We start from the raw sequence: 17,955 nt of genomic DNA, 5'->3' as shown, positions 1-17,955 counted from the left end.
GGGAAGTACAGGAATGATGGGGGGGTGGGGGGAGAGGAAAGCAAGCAGTAGTGCTTGAAAGTGGGAAGGGGAGGAAGGAAATAAAAGTGACTATGATATTCAGTATACTGTAAATCTAATTTGTATCTCTAAACAAATGGAAGAAATATTTACAGAAAAATAACTGATTCTCTTGAGGATAATAGAACCAGGAGATATACGCAGAATGGATTTATTAACAATAACTCTTGCCAGACAAACCTGATTTCTTTTACGATAGAATTACAGAATTAATGGATGAAGAGAGTGCAGTAGATATAATATATATGGATTTTAGTAAAGCACTTGATGCTATCTCAACCAATCATACTTGGAAATTTAATTAAAATTTCCCTGAATAGGAATAATGTAATGTGGACTGAAAATTGGCCAAAGGACCATAAACAAAAGGTTATGATAAGCAACAATGTTACAAGTTGGAGAGCAAGTGCATTTGGGCTTTGAGGTGGTTGAAAATATTTTAACACAGTTTTCTGCTGCAAAATACCATTTTGTCAAATTAAAATGCTTCTTGGGAACTTGTCAATTTCAACAAATCAAAGTCAAAAAAGTAAAAAATGATTCCTTGTTCAAAAACCTGAAATGAAACCACTTGATCTCTTGAAAGTTTGTGGAAAGCAAACAAAAGCTTCAAGCCAAGTTAGTTTAACATTCTGAGTTACTTGTTATAGAAAATACTTTGCTTCATTTGCCTTTTCCTTGGCTTTAAAGAAATAAACAAACAAACAAACAAACAAAAAAATCAGAAAGCTGCAGGGGAGCCAACAGAATCACCTTGCCCCAGGCATTGGGTGGTGGCTGTGCTCCTAGCTGTGCAGGGGGAAGCAATCCTGCAGCAATGCTCACTGGGGGCAGCTGTACCACCAAGGGAGTTGGCTAGCTGGACTGGGGCTCTGTCATCTTGCCTGCTAGCACACTAAGTGAATACTTTCCCTGCCTTACACCCTTTCCCCCCTCCTGGCTCCTGGCTGCAGCACTGTGGGTGGGGCAGGGAGAGAAGCTTTTGGCAGTGGGGGATAGGATGGGGACAGAAAAAAGGTCTCCTGGAAGCCAGGAAGGCTGGAGAGGAAAGAAAAGTCCTGTGCAAGACAGCCCCTCCAACCTGAGCACATTCTTACCCCCTCAGCCCTCACCCTTGTAACCCCCTGCACCCTCAGCTTCCTGCACTCCCTCCTCCCCCACACGCATCCCTAATATCCTTCCCTGAGACCTGCAACCCTCACACCAGTGTCGTACTTGAGTGGTCTGTACTATCAGTATCTCAGTATCATCTGGTCAGGATTCTTGGGGTTGTCCCAGCACGCTCCTGACAGGACCTCTACTCTGTCAGCGATGATAAAGTGTTGGCTGCATGCATCAATGTCAGTGCTCCCTTTATCTAAACTGTTAGACCCCGTGCACTTGGGTCAATGCAGGAGATCTGTGAGAGCCCCCAGAAACAACAGATGCAGGCAAGGGTAAAATCATCGAGCAGGTTTATTGTCAAATGTGATGCACTAACAGTTGTTAGCAGAAATTCTCAATGCTAAACCATTGTGCATTTGGCACAAGTTGACAATGTACCAACACATAGCAGGCCTATCACCAAATAATAGATATTAACAGCAGTTAGCCATAGTTAAGCCACTGCATTCTGTAAGTCTAGGCGATAACACCTGCCATTTCAGGTGCCTAGTGCACCCTCCCCCAGGTTGGCCAGAGAGAACCCTTTGTGGTGTCCTTTTATAGACTGGTACAAGCAACTTACATCACTTCTTTACATACCAGGTTGCCACCCTCTGTTGCCTAGTTACCACCCCTCACCTTATGGAAGGGGGGCTTACTTACTAACCTTCATGCTGTCAATCTCAACCTGGTCCTGAGCCTAGGTCGGCACATGCATTAGTTTTTGGGGAGTCTTTGTACCAAGACATTTCTTATTAAGATGTTCTGCCACTCCCCTTTGGCTTACAGACTGTACTTGGTGCCTCCCTATGTCCTTCCATGATCGACCTAATTTACACAATCACACAGTTATCAGTAGGGCCTCCTTCTCGTCTCCTATGTTACTGAACCAAAGTCTTGCTCACTAGATTGCAGGCCAGTTGCTGTTTTTATGTTACAGGCCTCTATTCAGGCCTGCTGACTCCATGTTATGAACCGTCAACTTACTACAACCACCATCCCCCTGCCCTGTACATCCTGGGCAATGCTGGGTATGTCTGCTAGTTTAATATAAAATAATAATTGCTCAGATGAGAGCTAGTATGAGAATATCTAAGGGTATGTCTACACTACCACCCTAGTTCGAACTAGGGTGGTAATGTAGGCAACCGGAGTTGCAAATGAAGCCCAGGATTTGAATTTCCCAGGCTTCATTTGCATCTTGCCGGGCGTTGCCATTTTTAAATGTCCGCTAGTACGGACTCCGTGCCGCGCGGCTACATGCGGCACGAACTAGATAGTTCGGACTAGGCTTCCTAGTCCGAACTAACGTTACTCCTCGTGCAAATGAAGCCCGGGAAATTCAAATCCTGGGCTTCATTTGCAACTCCGGTTGCCTACATTACCACCCTAGTTTGAACTAGGGTGGTAGTGTAGACATACCCTAAGTGAGTTAGGAATCACTCCGCATCCCAAGCTCGTAGTGTAGACGTGCTGGAATATGATTTCTGCATCGTTAGGACTGTAATAATTCATGCTACCAGCACAGGTTTAGTGAAAGAGAATAAAAAATCTTACTATGAGAACTACTTAAGGGACTGGGAGCATTACATAAACTGCCCATTGTTCTAATAGCACCATGTCTGCCTGCTGTGCAATGCCTGAGTTTGATTTTCCCTGCCCTTGAGCATGAAGTAGCCTTTCTCATCATATGCTAGTCCAGTGTGAAGGCAATGCAAGTACCTTTTTGGAGCTTCCATACCTCACGAGGTAAAAGCCTGACTCTCCATTGAAGTCAGTGGCAACGCTCATATAGACCCCACTGGAGCCAGAATTTTACCCAGAGTCTTATATGGACTGGAGAGGGCAAATGTGTAATTACATATCATTCCATTTCTGTATTAAGAATTTGAATGACCTTTCAGTGCGTAAGTATAAAGCTAATGCATATCTAGTAACAGACATTGGGGACTGGTATATTTATGATTTTGATTGTGATTTTTTAATCTTTTCAGTCAGTCATATGTAGTGATTTTTATTTTTAAGAGCAATCCCTTTTATATAAAACAATACAAAACTGTATGGCTACGTCTACATTGGCCCCTATTCCGTAATAGGGATGCTAATGTAGCACTTTGGAATAGGCAAATCCGCGGGGGATTTAACTATCCCCCGCGGCATTTGCATTTTCATGGCTGCCGCTTTTTTTTTGTTGGCTACTTTCAAGTAGGAATAAGAGATCCTCCGGAAAAGAGCTTATTTTCCGGAGGATCGCGTCCAGACTGGTGCTTTTCTCCGGCTTATCTACAAGCCGGAAAAAAGCGGCAGCCATGAAAATGCAAATGCCGCGGGGGATATTTAAATCCCCCACGGATTTGCCTATTCCAAAGTGCTATATTAGCATCCCTATTACGGAATAGGGGCCAATGTAGACACAGCCTATTAGTGCCTCTTGTATATTCAGTGCACATTGCATTATTCTCCTTAAACTATTGATTTCTTTATTACATTTTCGGAGCTAATGGCCCATAAAACAGCAAGAACAGCATTATTCTGGTTAAAATCATATCCAACATGTCCACTCTGTTTTTGTTTTGTTTTTTATAGATTAGCTATTGCAAAGGGAACAACGTGAAAATGTATGATTTACACTTACAGTGTAATTACATGTTATTAGAAGGTGAATTGGGGAGGGGAGGAGAGTAATGCTGATGGGATTGCAACCTTGGAGCTTGGTGCTTAAAAACATTAAATTGGGAATAGTTGAAGTGCTCACAAATTAGCAACTTAAGTAAAAGTAAAACTTGAAAAAGCCAGGTATCCACCCATCCTTGCTGAGCTTAGTGACCACAGTGGTGAACAAAGTACCATTCATTGTCTTTGAAGTTCAGATATCTGCATGCTGCATATGGTAAATGGACATCACCAAACAATGTTGTGTTTCTTCTCCAGCTCATCGATTGTAGACATGAATGCTCAGTGACAGGCTCATTTTTTTTGTTCCGCGCATACGTGCATGCATGTTTGTCACTCCGTCATGCACACTTGCTGTATGATTGCCTCACTTTAACTGGTATATATTTTAAACAGACAGCTCTTTCTGCTCCTTTCTGAACCATTCCTAGCATGGAAAAATTAGTGGTTCGTTGAATTATAGTGACAAAAAAGCAGGAATTATAGAAGTCTGATTCTAAATCTATGGTGCATGTGAAACAGCAGATTTAAGTGCTCATAAAAGAGCTTTATTTCAACTAACGAATAGAAAACAAATGTGTTTTAATGCATCATTTTTTCACAGAGCGTGAACATTGATGAATATTGTTTTTTAGTTCCTTTGCAGTCTAAAAATCAATCAGGTTTAAGGAGCAGGTTATACCTATGGGTAATACTGCACTATTCTATTCTATTCTATTCTATTCTATTCTATTCTATTCTATTCTATGTGTGGGTATACTGTCCCCATTGCCTTAGTATCCGAACGCCCTCACCAGAGCATAAAGTAATGTATCTAATATCTGTCATATACCGTGAAACCTTTGTTATCCGGCACTCTGTTAACCAGAAAACTTACAGGCCTGGCTTGGTTTACTATGATTGGCTTAACAATTTTTTATTTAATCATCTTTAACTCAAAATAGAAATGTGAGACCAACTGTCTCAACTACAAAACTACCAATATTAAAAACCTGAGTTTTACTATTATTGTCCATTAGTTTTTCCTAGGTTGATGGGACCTTCCGATAACTGGAATTTTTAGATAACTGGAACACCCTAATCTCCGAGCATGCTGAATAACACAGGTTTTACTGTATTATTAATTTTATATTTTCTCCTCTCGAAGAATATACTGAACTCATGGAAAGCAGGCATATATTGGCTAGTATAGGAGAAGCAGATCCAGGCTATTTGAGAAGCCCACATGCACGTTGTGATGGATCCTCTCCTCTGTGCTTTAGAAAGTGGACTTGTGAACACAGATGTGCCTAATTCAGAGGTGCTTTGAGCAAATTATCTCATATCAATCTTCATGTGCTAATCCACTTGTTCTGTATATCTTATTTTGGTGTATGTACCATTCTTCTGTGTAAAGTTAGCCAATGGAATATGGAATGTTTCATGGTTGTAAAGATGCAAAGGCTAACCATTAAGGGTGTTTCTGTCAAGGTCTTATCAACTCTAAAAAGAATCATTTGTCTTTTGAGTCTTAGCAGTGGTTGGTCCTAGGAAGTCATGTGATCTTCCTAACTGGTAGGGACTGGACAGGTAGTTTCCCTTGCAAAATGGGGAATCTTTGAAATATTGGAAAACTTAGGAGCTTTTTGTTTTTGGCTGGCACACCCAAGGGAAGGAACCAAAGACCCCAGGGTGAGGAACAACCCTGTTTTGGAAGGCTTCGCTAGAAAAAAAAGTTTTAGGGTGAGTTTGTAATAAGTTTGTGTAATAAGTTTCAGTGTTAGAGTTAGCTAAGTGTTTTCTGTTATTTTGAGTTTGTAATCTACTTTGCTCTGCTTGTTCTCACTTATTGCCACTTAAATCCTACTGCTTGTACTTAATAAAATCACTTTTATTTTCTATCAAGCACAGTGTAGATAATTGTTATCTCAGGGAACAATCAGTGTGTACTTTCCCCCTTTCATTGCTAAAGGGAACTTACCTAAATAATTCATTTGGGGTTCTGTTCCCATCTGGGGAGTAGTATCCCAGGAAGCTGGGCCCTAAACTATGCTTTCCTTGGATCTGAAGAGATTCAGTGTCTGTACTGCTTTTTGAGGCAGCAGTGATCTCAGGTTGGTGCCTCGGCTGGGGGAGACCAGGGAGCTGGCCTAACAGGACCAGGCAGCAAGAAGCCCCAGAGAGTGAGAAGATGAGTGGCAGTGGCTTTGTCAGCCCTTTGGGAGGCACACACATATGTGATCTTTTGAGCCAAGGAAGATGTTAGTTCTTCACAAAGCTTGGTTCTTCTGTGGGCTATAGGTACTCAGGATTGATGAAGTTGTTTACACCCTGGTTAGCTTCTTGGAGCAAAATTTAACGGTATCAATAGAGACCGAGTGAAAGTTTTTAATGATCTGTAATACAGCCTCGCCAGAGGCTTGGGTACATTTTTTATATTCCCATATGCCTGTTTCCACCATTGTTTTGTACTCATGGCTCATGTGCTTATGCTTCATGTAGAGTGGGGTGTAAAAAAACCCACAAAAACCAAAAAACAACAGCTCAAGGAGATCTCTGTGAATAACAAGGATGGAGGACAAAATCTCTCGGGATCAGTGTGTTGATGGTTGGGGCCCATATACTATGATTAAGATTCATCAGACATTCTAATCAAGTATGAATCACAGGCATTTCTACCCATTTTGTTAAAAACAAATTTAATTTATTTTCTAGTGTTAAGTCACAATGAATAATGAAGGGCCAAATTTATCTTTGATATTGCTCCATTGACAGGAATCACTGATCCCCAGCAGAATAGTTGTAAAACAATAAAATAATTTATCCCTGAAGGAACACAACTATTTACTACTTGATTGCTCTAAAATATTTTGACTGAGAAATAGGAAAAACTATTTCACTAGGAGGGTGGTGGAGCACTGGAATGGGTTACCTAGGGAGGTGGTGGAATCTCCTTCCCTAGAGGTTTTTAAATCCTGACTTGAGAAAGTCCTGGCTGGGATGATTTAGTTGGGATTGGTCCTGCTTTGGGCAGGGGGCTGGACTCGACCTCCTGAGATCTCTGCCAGCCCTAGCATTCTATTATTCTATGAAATACCCTCTTAGACGCTTATAAAATATGTTTTTGTCCTGTGAATTTGTCATTTTTCACATGTAAAAGTCCTATTTTCTGTTACTAGTGGAACACATGCCTATATAATTCCTCACTTTTTATTCCCTTATTTTTTAATTGTGCTTTATCATCAATATGGATGCAGTTATGAAAGTGCCCAACTCTAGGGAAATGCTACTTGTGATTGAAGAGTCAACACAGGAAGAATGTGATTCTGTGTCAGATATTCAGTTAACATGTCTTGGTACCTGAATCTTTCTGGCTCTAGAGAGCATTCCAAAACCAAATTATAAGTACATGTTTCAGGATTCTTGGACACAGAGGAATGACAATGCATTCTACCATACTTTTCCTTTCTGGCTTTTTCATAGCCAGATGAGTATGACCAGGGTAACATATGCTTGACTGATCCGTATTGGCTGTAAAGGTCTATAGGGACTGAAGCCTCCCTGCACAGACTGAGTTAGTTTTCAGATTGATCAGATTTATGCCAGGTGCTGGATTGCAGCCCAGACAGCAATGAGTTACTTGAAGATACTTGTACACCTCCCAGACAGCCTCACATCATATAGTCCTTTGCTGTACCAGGAAATTGGGCCCTTCAGCTTTAAAAGCTGGGAGGGTTTTTCTCCCATACATAAGTTGATGACAGATACCACATTGATCATAGTTTCAAAAAACTTTTGTTTTTTGTATTTTTGTTTCACTGCTTTAGGAGAAGAGCTATGATTTTTACACTTAAGCTTTTTGAATGTTTCTTTATATGTGATAGTATATTAATGCAATGTAAATGAATATAATGTACTTGAAAGTGGTTATATTAGCCTACATGGATAGTTCAATGTGTGGAGCAAACAAAAAGTCAATTATTTTTTAAAAGTACATAATTACACATATTAGTTGTCAAATATGACTGCAAAGGAATCCTGATGTCAGACCAGCCAGGCAAAATAACTTTTCAAGTGAGCGCTTTTTTAGAATTAATAAAATGTTTATAACTTTTTATGGTGCAATCTATACCTAAGAATGGTGATACTGGGTCAGGCCAAGGGTTCAGGCCTTATATCTGGCCTTCTGATAGTGTCTCTTGTCAAATGATTCATATAGAATAAACAAAACAGGGCAACTTTCAAGTGAGTCATCCTCCATTATCCAGTCCAAGCTTCTGGCAGTCAGAGTGTCAGGGTATGTCTACATTTGCACCCTCTTTCATTTGCAAATGAAGCCGGGATTTAAATATCCCACTCTTCATTTGCATATATGCATTATAACACTATTTTGAAATAGCGCTATTTCGAAATAACAGACGCTGTTAAGATGCGGTTATTTTGAGAGAAACCCTTCTCTCAAAATAACCCTTATTCCTCATACAATGAGGTTTACCAGTTATTTCAAGAGAAGGGTTTTCTCTCGAAATAACCGCATCTTAACAACATCTGTTATTTCGAAATAGCGCTATTTTGAAATAGCGCCATAATGTGAATATGCAAATGAAGTACGGGATATTTAAATCCCGGCTTCATCTGCCATTTAGAATTCTTCATTTGCATCCCTCTCTCGAAAGAGGGTGCAAGTGTAGACATACCCTCAGAGGTGTAGTGACACCCAGGGTATAGTGTTGCTTCCCTGACCATCTTGGATAATAGCCACTTGTGGAACCATGAGCATATCTAATTCTCTTTTGAACCCAGTTACACTTTTGGCCTTCTACTTCTCCTAGCAATGAGTTTCCTAAGTGGATTGTGCGTTGTGTGAAGTACTTCCTTTTGTTTGTTTTAAATCTGCTGCCTTTTAATTCAATTGAGTGAATGGATCTTGTGTTATATGAAAGGGCAAATAATGTCACAATTCACTTTCTTCACATGATTCATTATTTTATGGACTTCTGTCATGTCCCCTATTGACCCTCTCTTTTCTAAATTTAATAATTTCCAAGCTTTTAAATATGTCCTCATCTGGAAGCTGTTCCTTATTCTTAACCATTTTGTTGCCCTTCTGTATACTTTTTCCTATTCAAATATCTCTTTTTTTGAGAAGGGGTAACCAGAATTATTACAGGCATGCAAATAACATTTATGCGTATAGTAGCATTATTGTATTTTCTGTCTTATTATCTGTCTCTTTTCTAATAGTTCCTAAAGTTGTAAATGATTGCAACAGCAAATTGAGCTAGTGCTTTCAAATAACCTTTTTAGTTATTTTTTATTACATATGGCATATCTCATCTAAATAGCAGCCTTGTATTGTCCACTGAGGATAAGACTGCAATGCAGGAAATACAACTCCAGTTGTTACACTGACTCTTGCATTGTTGCCAATGCACAAGTGATTCACAAGTCTTGTAATTTGGGGTGTTTTCCTTTGACTCTGTTTTCATCTTTTAAAAGATGAAACTCGAGACTTCTTTGGCAAAAAGCTTGAAAATGTGATCCTTACAACATCAGAATCTTGAAGACAAATCCAAAAGAACCTACCTTTTTTTTAAAAATTCTGGTTTTTAAACCAATCTCATTATTTTGGGAGCATTATTGATGATTTTGGAATGCTGAGACTGGCAAAACTCTTTACTCTTTTGTTTATTTTTTTCTCGTTGTAAAATTAGTATAATAATAATTGGTGGTAAAAGAATGTTTGTTCATTTTCTGTGGAAATAATGTCCCTGGAGTTTGGGAAATGAAAATGAAATTGTTGATATTGTTACAAGATTTGCAATGTGTAAAGCTTTGAGTAAATATTAAATATGTGTACATACTAAAGGGTCATTTTTATTAGGGCTATCAAGAAGACTGTATTTCATAACCCAGCCCCAGGTCTAAGCAGCCAGAGTAGACATTTGATGGATGCATATGAAGCCTAATGGGTGAAACAACAGATATGGGGAGCTTTTGTGACATGTGGAGGTGGAGAATGGGAGGATTCATGCAGCTGTAAGTCCTACAGCTTCATCTGATCCTATGCCCAGCTTCCATTTACCACTTTTGTGTGCTGCCATGCACAGCAGGAGCAAATATGCCCCTTCTTCTTTCATATGCAGACATCTCACAGATGGGCGGTGAAACCACCTGAAGACCTGCCCAGGGAAGAGTGGACGGCATTTGCCATATGCCAAATAGTAACATAAATAAACTATAATGGTATAAAGCACCTTTAGACAGACCCCTATCTGTACTAGGAGATACTGGTTTATCTATTTTGGTTACAAAACCCCAACATATTTAAGTAAGTTGTATTAATAAAAAACTGTGAAGACAGAAGTTAGTCCCCTGTGTCTGTCAAACAGACCACTCTACCCACTCACGCAATGGCAGATCATGAATAAAGTTTAAAGTTTAGGAACGTGAAAGCTGGAAAAAACGGGAAGGCAACATAGACAGAAGGCCTGTGAGAAAAAATAAAAGCAGCCACAAGGTAGCTAGCTAAAAACTCATGCAATTTCAAGCTTCTTAATAGCATTTGGGACAAATGTTATCACCAGCAATCATTCTGGAGAAAAATTGAGTACTGAGACCCTAATCAGGGAAAGTTCATAAGATTTCTTGGTTCTTCTTTTTTCACATTTCCTTTCTTCAACAGTCATAGTGTCCTTATTCCAACATAGTGATAGAAATGTAGCAGTGTTAGTCTGGTGTAGCTGAAACAAAATACAGGACTATATAGCACTTTAAAGACTAACAAGATGGTTTATTAGATGATGAGCTTTCGTGGGCCAGACCCACTTCCTCAGATCAAATACGATCCATCATCTATAGCCAAGCCCTTCGATACAACCGCATCTGCTCTAATCCCGCAGACAGAGACCAGAAACTTCAGGATCTCTACCAAGAATTTATAAACCTCAACTACCCACCCGGAGAAATAAAAAAGCAAATTGAAAGAGCCAAACGAATACCTAGAAACCATCTACTACAAGACAGACCCAAGAAAACCAACAATAGAACACCACTTGTCATCACCTACAGCTCCCAACTTAAACACATTATTAATAGATTACAACCTATACTGGAACAGGACACTAAACTCCAAGAAGCTCTGGGAGACAGACCCATAGTCTCCTATAGACAACCACCTAACCTCAAGATGATTCTTACCAACAACCAGAGGACATACCACACTAATACCAACCCTGGTACTTTCCCTTGCAACAAACACCACTGCCAGCTTTGTCCACATATTCACTCTGCTGACACCATTATTGGACCTAACCAAGTGAGTTATAAGATCAAGAACACACATTCCTGCGCCTCCAGAAATATAATCTATGGTATCATGTGCCGGAAGTGTCCGTCTGCTATGTACATTGGACAAACGTCTCAGACACTTCGCCAAAGAATCAATGCCCACAAAACAGACATTAGACAGGATCACAAAGAAAAAACAGTTGCTTGTCATTTCAACCAGAAAGGACACTGTCTCAATGACCTGCTAACCTGCATCCTACTTCAGAAGACATTCAAATCTGCACTTGAAAGGGAATCCTCTGAACTGGCATTCATGCTAAAATTCGACACTCTCCGCAGGGGACTTAACAAAGACTCCAGCTATCTTACCCATTACAAAGATAGCTTCCCCAATTATCACCTCTAATACTATTAACTCACAGACATCTACCCTTCCCCACCTCTAATATCATTAACTCACTGGCATTCACCTTCCTTCCCTTCCCCCCCCCCCCCCCCGCATCCCCCTTCTGTTCTGAAATGTGATTTGTCCTTTTCATATGTATTCATTTTTTTTAAATTGTATCCTTTGGTATATATGGCTGTGACTATTTTCTTCCACTATTTGATCTGAGGAAGTGGGTCTGGCCCACGAAAGCTCATCATCTAATAAACCATCTTGTTAGTCTTTAAAGTGCTACATAGTCCTGTTTCTTATTCCAACATGTTCTTTAAATCATCAATATGAGGTTTATTGCATAGATTTATTTCAGTTTAGCAAGAAAATATTTATTTTATGCAATTTACTTATATGAAAATGAATGCATACTTAGTTTATTTTTTTTCTTTAAGGTGGCTAATCTTGCTTGTTCACTGTCAACCAATGAAGATGGAATAAAAATTGTCCAAATGGCAGCTAATCACATAGAGACTTTGTGCCCACAGGTATGTCTCTTTCAATCAATTCCTATCACAGGGCACAATGTGTAACCCATTTATAGTATAAACTGTATGCTTGTTTACTCCCAAAAATTCAGGCGAAAACAGTAATTAGACAGGAAAGGGTAACTTTAGGGGAAAGTATTCAGTTATTCTATTTTTACTATTTGTAAGAGATTGAAACAAAATTTAGCTGACAATCTATATAGACTGACAACATTAAATAATTTGGAAATACATATTCTGACTAGAATAGCGAAAGCAAGAGTGAGTTTGAAGACGATGGATAAGATCTGGAAAAGTAAAGCAATTAGCTTAGGAACGAAGCTGAGCATCTTGAAAACGTTTGTATTTATCAGCATGTTGTATGGATCTGAGACATGGGTGATAACATAAGATTCATAGAGAAGGTTATTGGCATTGAAGAGGCGTTGTTATAGAAAGATCCTGAGAATAAGATGTATGCAGAAGGTCATCAATGAGGAATTATATAGGATGATAAAGCCAAAAGAGAATCTACTGCAGAAAGTTATACAAAGGAAGTTACAGCTATTCGGGCATATCTGCAGAATGAACGATGAGTGAAAAGTTAAGACTCTGGTATTCGGCATAATGGATGGCCTGAATAGGAGAGGCAAACCCCACAGAGAATGGGTAGATTATATAGTAGATCGGTGCAGAGCTAGTCTACAGAAACTATGCCACTCCGCACTGGACAGGGAAAGATGGAAGGAAATAGTGAGGGAGGCATTGGACACCAACGGGCTTTGAGCCCATGGTTGTTGATGATGCTGATGAATAAACTATGCCAATCCTGGAGCTTGACTGGAGAGTCTCTTTGCCCATTTTAACCTGTGCATATTTTTATTTCATTTTGAAACATTTCTATATTTTTAATTTTTTTTAATCTTCATTTGGGAGCTCGTTATTGTCTCCACTGAAAAAATATGGGGCTTTTTTGGTGGGAGGAGCACAAATAAATGACAAGCAGCAGAACAGCAAGTACATTTTCCCCAAGAATATTAACATAAAGGAAGAAATATGCATTCAGTATATTTGTAGACTTTAATGTGAGTATAGTATCCTGTTAGAATTTCCCAATTTCACTTTCAGTTTATTTCATCTCCTCTATTAAAAGCAATCCATACACATTTCTGTGAGCAGAATGAGTGGATCAGCCTTGAAGCTGTGTTAATTCAAGAAGGTTAGATTTTTAAAATCTTTAAAGAACAGCACAGCTGATGCAACACCCTTAATGTTCTTCTCTTTTAACATTGTTTGAAAGATTGCTGTAGTTGAAATGGGAAACTAAAGAACAAAGATTAAAAGTATTTGCTGTTACGTGATCAAGAGATCTGTTCTCTCAGTGCACATTTAACACATTTTAGAAGCTTGGAATGCACATAAAGACTATTAAATAGACATATGTCAATAATGGCATGTGTCCTACAAGCAGAACACTTTCATTTGAATCTACTGTATTGCGCTGTGGATATTTTCGTAATTATTTACAATTCAGTGTTGTTCAGCCCATTGTTTTTGCTGGCATTGATTATTATTGCTAAATGTGCATGTTCAGTTTGTGACCACATTGTTACTCCAAATAAAAAATGTAAGTTTGTGATGCATTATTCTGTTTCAGGGTGTATGTTCCTTTTCTAAAGAGAGACGCATAGTCTGAGTATAGTATTTGGAGCCAGTAACACCTGCGTCCTAATTCTGGCTCAATGCACTGTGGCAAGGCATTTAACTTGCCTATATACCAAGTTCCTATCAGAGAAATGGCAATAATATTTACCTCTCAGGGATATTTTGAGTATGAATTATTGTTAGACTTACTATTATTATGTCTATTATTACTGTGATTGATCATCATTTTCAAGTAAAACAAAATAAAGTAAAACTGAGAAACGTGCCAAATAAGTATTGTCAATCTTTTATTAATATTACAGAGTTGCAGAATTTATTTTTCTCTAACTAAGGCAACATTCCTAATGAAAGCAATGCATATTTTACCTGAGTAAGGACTAAGAGCAGCACAGTTAGTTCTATGAGTTTTAATAATGACCCAGACCATATGTTATCATAAAAAAAAGGCTCCAAAAAACACCCTCCAAATGGGGAAAGAATGCTCTGAGAATCCCTGGAAGTAATAGATCAGCATGCAGAATGTCTCCTATATACTTGAATTCCTGTGTGTGTGTGGGGAGGGGGGGGGAGGTTACAAAATTAACTTTTGGATTGTTTTTACCATTATGCCATGTAGGCATTTCCTTGTATAAGCTACATTATTTGATGGGAACCATGCTAGTTGAATTGAAATCTGAAACGGCTGAATTAAAAAAATCCTTGGGGTCTCAGAGTGCTGCAGGTTTGAACAGTAACATTTTCCATATTATACTGTGAAAATCTAGACATAGAATTTACAAACCTCAAAGGAAAATCTGAATAATATTAGAATTCATAGATATAGACTCATAGGTTGTCCTACACTGCAGCCAAAATCCTGAACCATGGTGACAATACTGTTATTCAAAAGGAGACGGTAAGGATATATTTTAATATTGTTCAGACATTAAACAAAATGAATTGTGGCTCTACTTCAGAACAGATAGTATTGCTGTTTACATAATTCCAGTATGAATTATGTTCCTTCCCTGATATTTTATGTGGAAGATCTCTTCAAAAAACGTTTAATGTAGATAGATGTCATCATTAGGATAGCAAATAATTAAATAGCTTCAAATAAAAAAGAACTACTTTTCTTGTTAGTCGTTGTTTTGTATTTGCACTAAATAATTCTTTTGCAGACATTGTACAGGCTCAGAAAAAAATCAAATAGCGATTAAACTTCTACATAGCAATTACATGCAATTTTCTTGTATATAGTGAAAAATGTGAAATTGCCACATGTGGGAAATAGTCCCCTTTTATGTTGCAGAGATGAAATTTGACAGAAAATGTCCTTATTCAATCTTCCTTTTTCTGCCTCACTTCTCACACTTCAAAGGCTCTCAGATTTCTCTACAGATGTTCCTCTTAGACAGAACAATGGAGACAGAGACCCTCTTACAGATGGAGACTAAACTATTCAGAAATGGGAAGAAGTTAGAAGATTGGAATTTCACTAACCGCATTAGAGAAAACCGTGCTAAATGAAAGTACTAAGATATTGGAGTGGGAGAAGGTTGAGTTCCCTTACTTCTAGGTTCTTGCCATTTCTTATTCTACTTTCCCCCTCCACTGGTAGCTGAAACAAGGAATCTGTCCTGCAAAATTGGTCACAAAGGGCATGTGACCTTTCTTTCAGTTTCGAAGGAAGATGTGCAAATTCAGTGCACATTCGCATATCTCTTTCAGATCACTTTTTCAAAAGAGGTTCTTTCAAAAAAGAAAGTAATCTAGACATGGTTCTTTCAAGAAGAAAACCCTTTTTCGAAAGAATCATGTAAACCTCATTTTTTTAGGAAGAACGGTTCTTTCAAAAAAGGTTTTTTTTTCTCAAAAGAACCATGTCTAGACCACTTTCTTTTTCAAAAGAACCTTTTTCGAAAAAGTGATTGGAAGAAGATATGCAAATTCATGCCGAATTTGCATATCTTCTTTCGAAAGTGAAAGCAAGTCTAGACGTGCCCTAAGAGGAGTCAGGCTGAATTCTTGTGATTTTTCCTGTCTGTCTTCTATGGGAGAAAAGTCTAAAAGGGGTAGTTGTGTTAGTCTATATCTGCAAAAATGATGTGGATGCCCTGTCTCACCATAGAGACTAACAGATTGATTAGGGCATAAGCTTTCATGAGTAAAACCCATTTTCATCAGATGAACTGGAATAGAAACTATAGACGCAAGGATATATATTTTGTATTAATGAAACTAATCAAGTCAGAGTGGAAGTGACTCATTCACAGCATTTGGTGTGGACACGTGAATATATAGAGGGGAAATTGCCATTATAATGTGTTAGCCAGGTAAGATCCTTATTCAATCCTAAATGTATTGTATGGAATTTGCAAATGAACTTCAGTTGAGCTGTTTCCCTCTGTAATCAAGTTTAAATCCTTGGACATTCCATAATGCATTTGTTGACAAAGAGCCAGTGTTGACTCTGGTGTTTGTTTTGTTGACAGAACTGGCTTCCGCCAAGATTCCACAATGCCTGCACTGATCACTCTGGGTTTTGATCTCTGCCGCCCTGCAGACATGCACCTCTTCCCTTTCAAAGCTCTAAGAAGTATCTGATAACCCAGTGTGCTCTTTGTTTGGGAAACAAAGAGCAAATCATTGGAATGCTTCTGTTCTGCCCTGCAGTAGGAACAGCGCCCCAGCAGACTTGCTGAAGGGGGACAGACTGCTATGCTGCTTAGACATTCCTCAGCATGGAGAGCTCTCAGAGCTCATATGTTACCAGCAGCTGAGAAGGCTGTGGGAGAACTCTGAGGGCATCCCAAGATGTGCAGGGATGAGGTCTGCCTTCCCAAAACACTGCACTGTGGGATACACGTGCACTGTTGGTGATGGTGTCCCCAGTGTGGACATGATCAGCCAACAGAAGAAGCAAGTATGAATACCCCCTGGCAATTTTTGTTTAGTCAACATAATTTTGTCTTCCAGATTTGTAGTGCAGACATATCCTCAGTCTCTGCCCACGTGCACAAAGTAAGAAATTGCATGAAAGTTTGAATTAATATTTTTTCCTAATATTTTACATTTCCATGGCAATACTTTTAATATAGTTATGACTTTCACCTAGGCTATTTCTCGGTTAAATAGCCTTATCAGAACACAGCTTCTTAATTTGAAGTCCCCAGACGGGAGTAGATAGACACTTGACATTTTGTTCACAAGCTCGTAAATTTATCTTCTGTAAGTTTTCTGTTCTTCTAGTCAGCTTATCATTCCTCTAGATATGTGGGGATAAAATGAAAAAAGCAGTATGAATAGGATATCTCTTAGAATCCTAGAACTGGAAGAGACCTCAAGAGATCTTCGAGTCCAGTCCACTGTCCTCATGGCAGGACCAAGGACTGTCTAGATCGTCCCTGACTGTTGTCTGTCTAACTTGCTCTTAAATATCTCCAGTGATGGAGATTCCACAACCCCTTATGCTAAAAATTCCAGTTTTAACCACCCTGACAGTTAAGAAGTTTTTTCTAATGTCCAACCTAAACCTCCCTTGCTGAAATTTAAGCCCATTGCTTCTTGCCCTATTATCAGAAGCCAAAGAGAACAATTTTTCTCCTTCCTCTTTGCTCCACCCTTTTAGATACTTGAAAACTGCTATCATATCCTTTCTGTCTTCTCTTTTCTAAACTAAACAATCCCAGCTCTTTCAGTCTTCCCTCGTAGGTCATATTTTCTAGACCTTTAATAATTTTTGTTGCTCTTCTCGGGACCTTCTCCAAATCTTTCCTGAAATGTGGTACCCAGAACTGGACACAATACTCCAACTCAGGCCTAATCAGCACAGAGTAGAGTGGAAGAATGATTTCTTGCGTCTTGCTCACAACACTTCTGTTAATGCATCCCAAAATCATGTTTGCTTTTTTTGCCACAGTGTCACACTGTTGATTCATGTTTAACTTGTGGTCCACTATGATCCCTAAATCCTTGTCAGCAGTACTCCTTCCTAAACAATCACTTCCCATTCTGTATGTGTGAAACCTAATTGTTCCTTCCTATATGGAGGACTTTGAATTTGTCCTTATTAAACTTCATCCTGTTTACTTCAGACGATTTCTCTAGTTTCTTTGGATCATTTTGAATTTTGACCCTATCTTCCAAAGCACTTGCAACTCCTCCCAGCTTAGTATCATCTGCAAACTTAATAATTGTACTCTATGCCATCATCTAAATCATTGATGAAGATATTGAACAGAATCAGTCCCAAAACAGAAT

The 17,955-nt window shown here is 38.9% G+C and overlaps 1 protein-coding gene across 5 annotated transcripts in view; it reads left to right on the top strand.

Annotated features, from left to right (window-relative positions):
- The window catches only part of CTNNA3 (catenin alpha 3), a 1,020,369-nt gene that overhangs the window by 645,611 nt on the left and 356,803 nt on the right, over positions 1–17,955 (top strand). For all 5 annotated transcript variants that reach the window (XM_075934910.1, XM_075934908.1, XM_075934909.1 and 2 more), the window contains one exon: positions 11,977–12,069. In XM_075934910.1, the coding sequence (XP_075791025.1) occupies positions 11,977–12,069 (93 nt within the window). The remainder of the gene's footprint in view (positions 1–11,976; positions 12,070–17,955) is intronic.

Source organism: Pelodiscus sinensis, chromosome 8 (assembly GCF_049634645.1).
Source record: "Pelodiscus sinensis isolate JC-2024 chromosome 8, ASM4963464v1, whole genome shotgun sequence".
In the NCBI taxonomy this organism is placed as follows: Eukaryota; Metazoa; Chordata; order Testudines; family Trionychidae; genus Pelodiscus; species Pelodiscus sinensis.
Note: the sequence above shows the minus strand (reverse complement) of the source record. Positions and strands in the feature narration are given on the sequence as shown.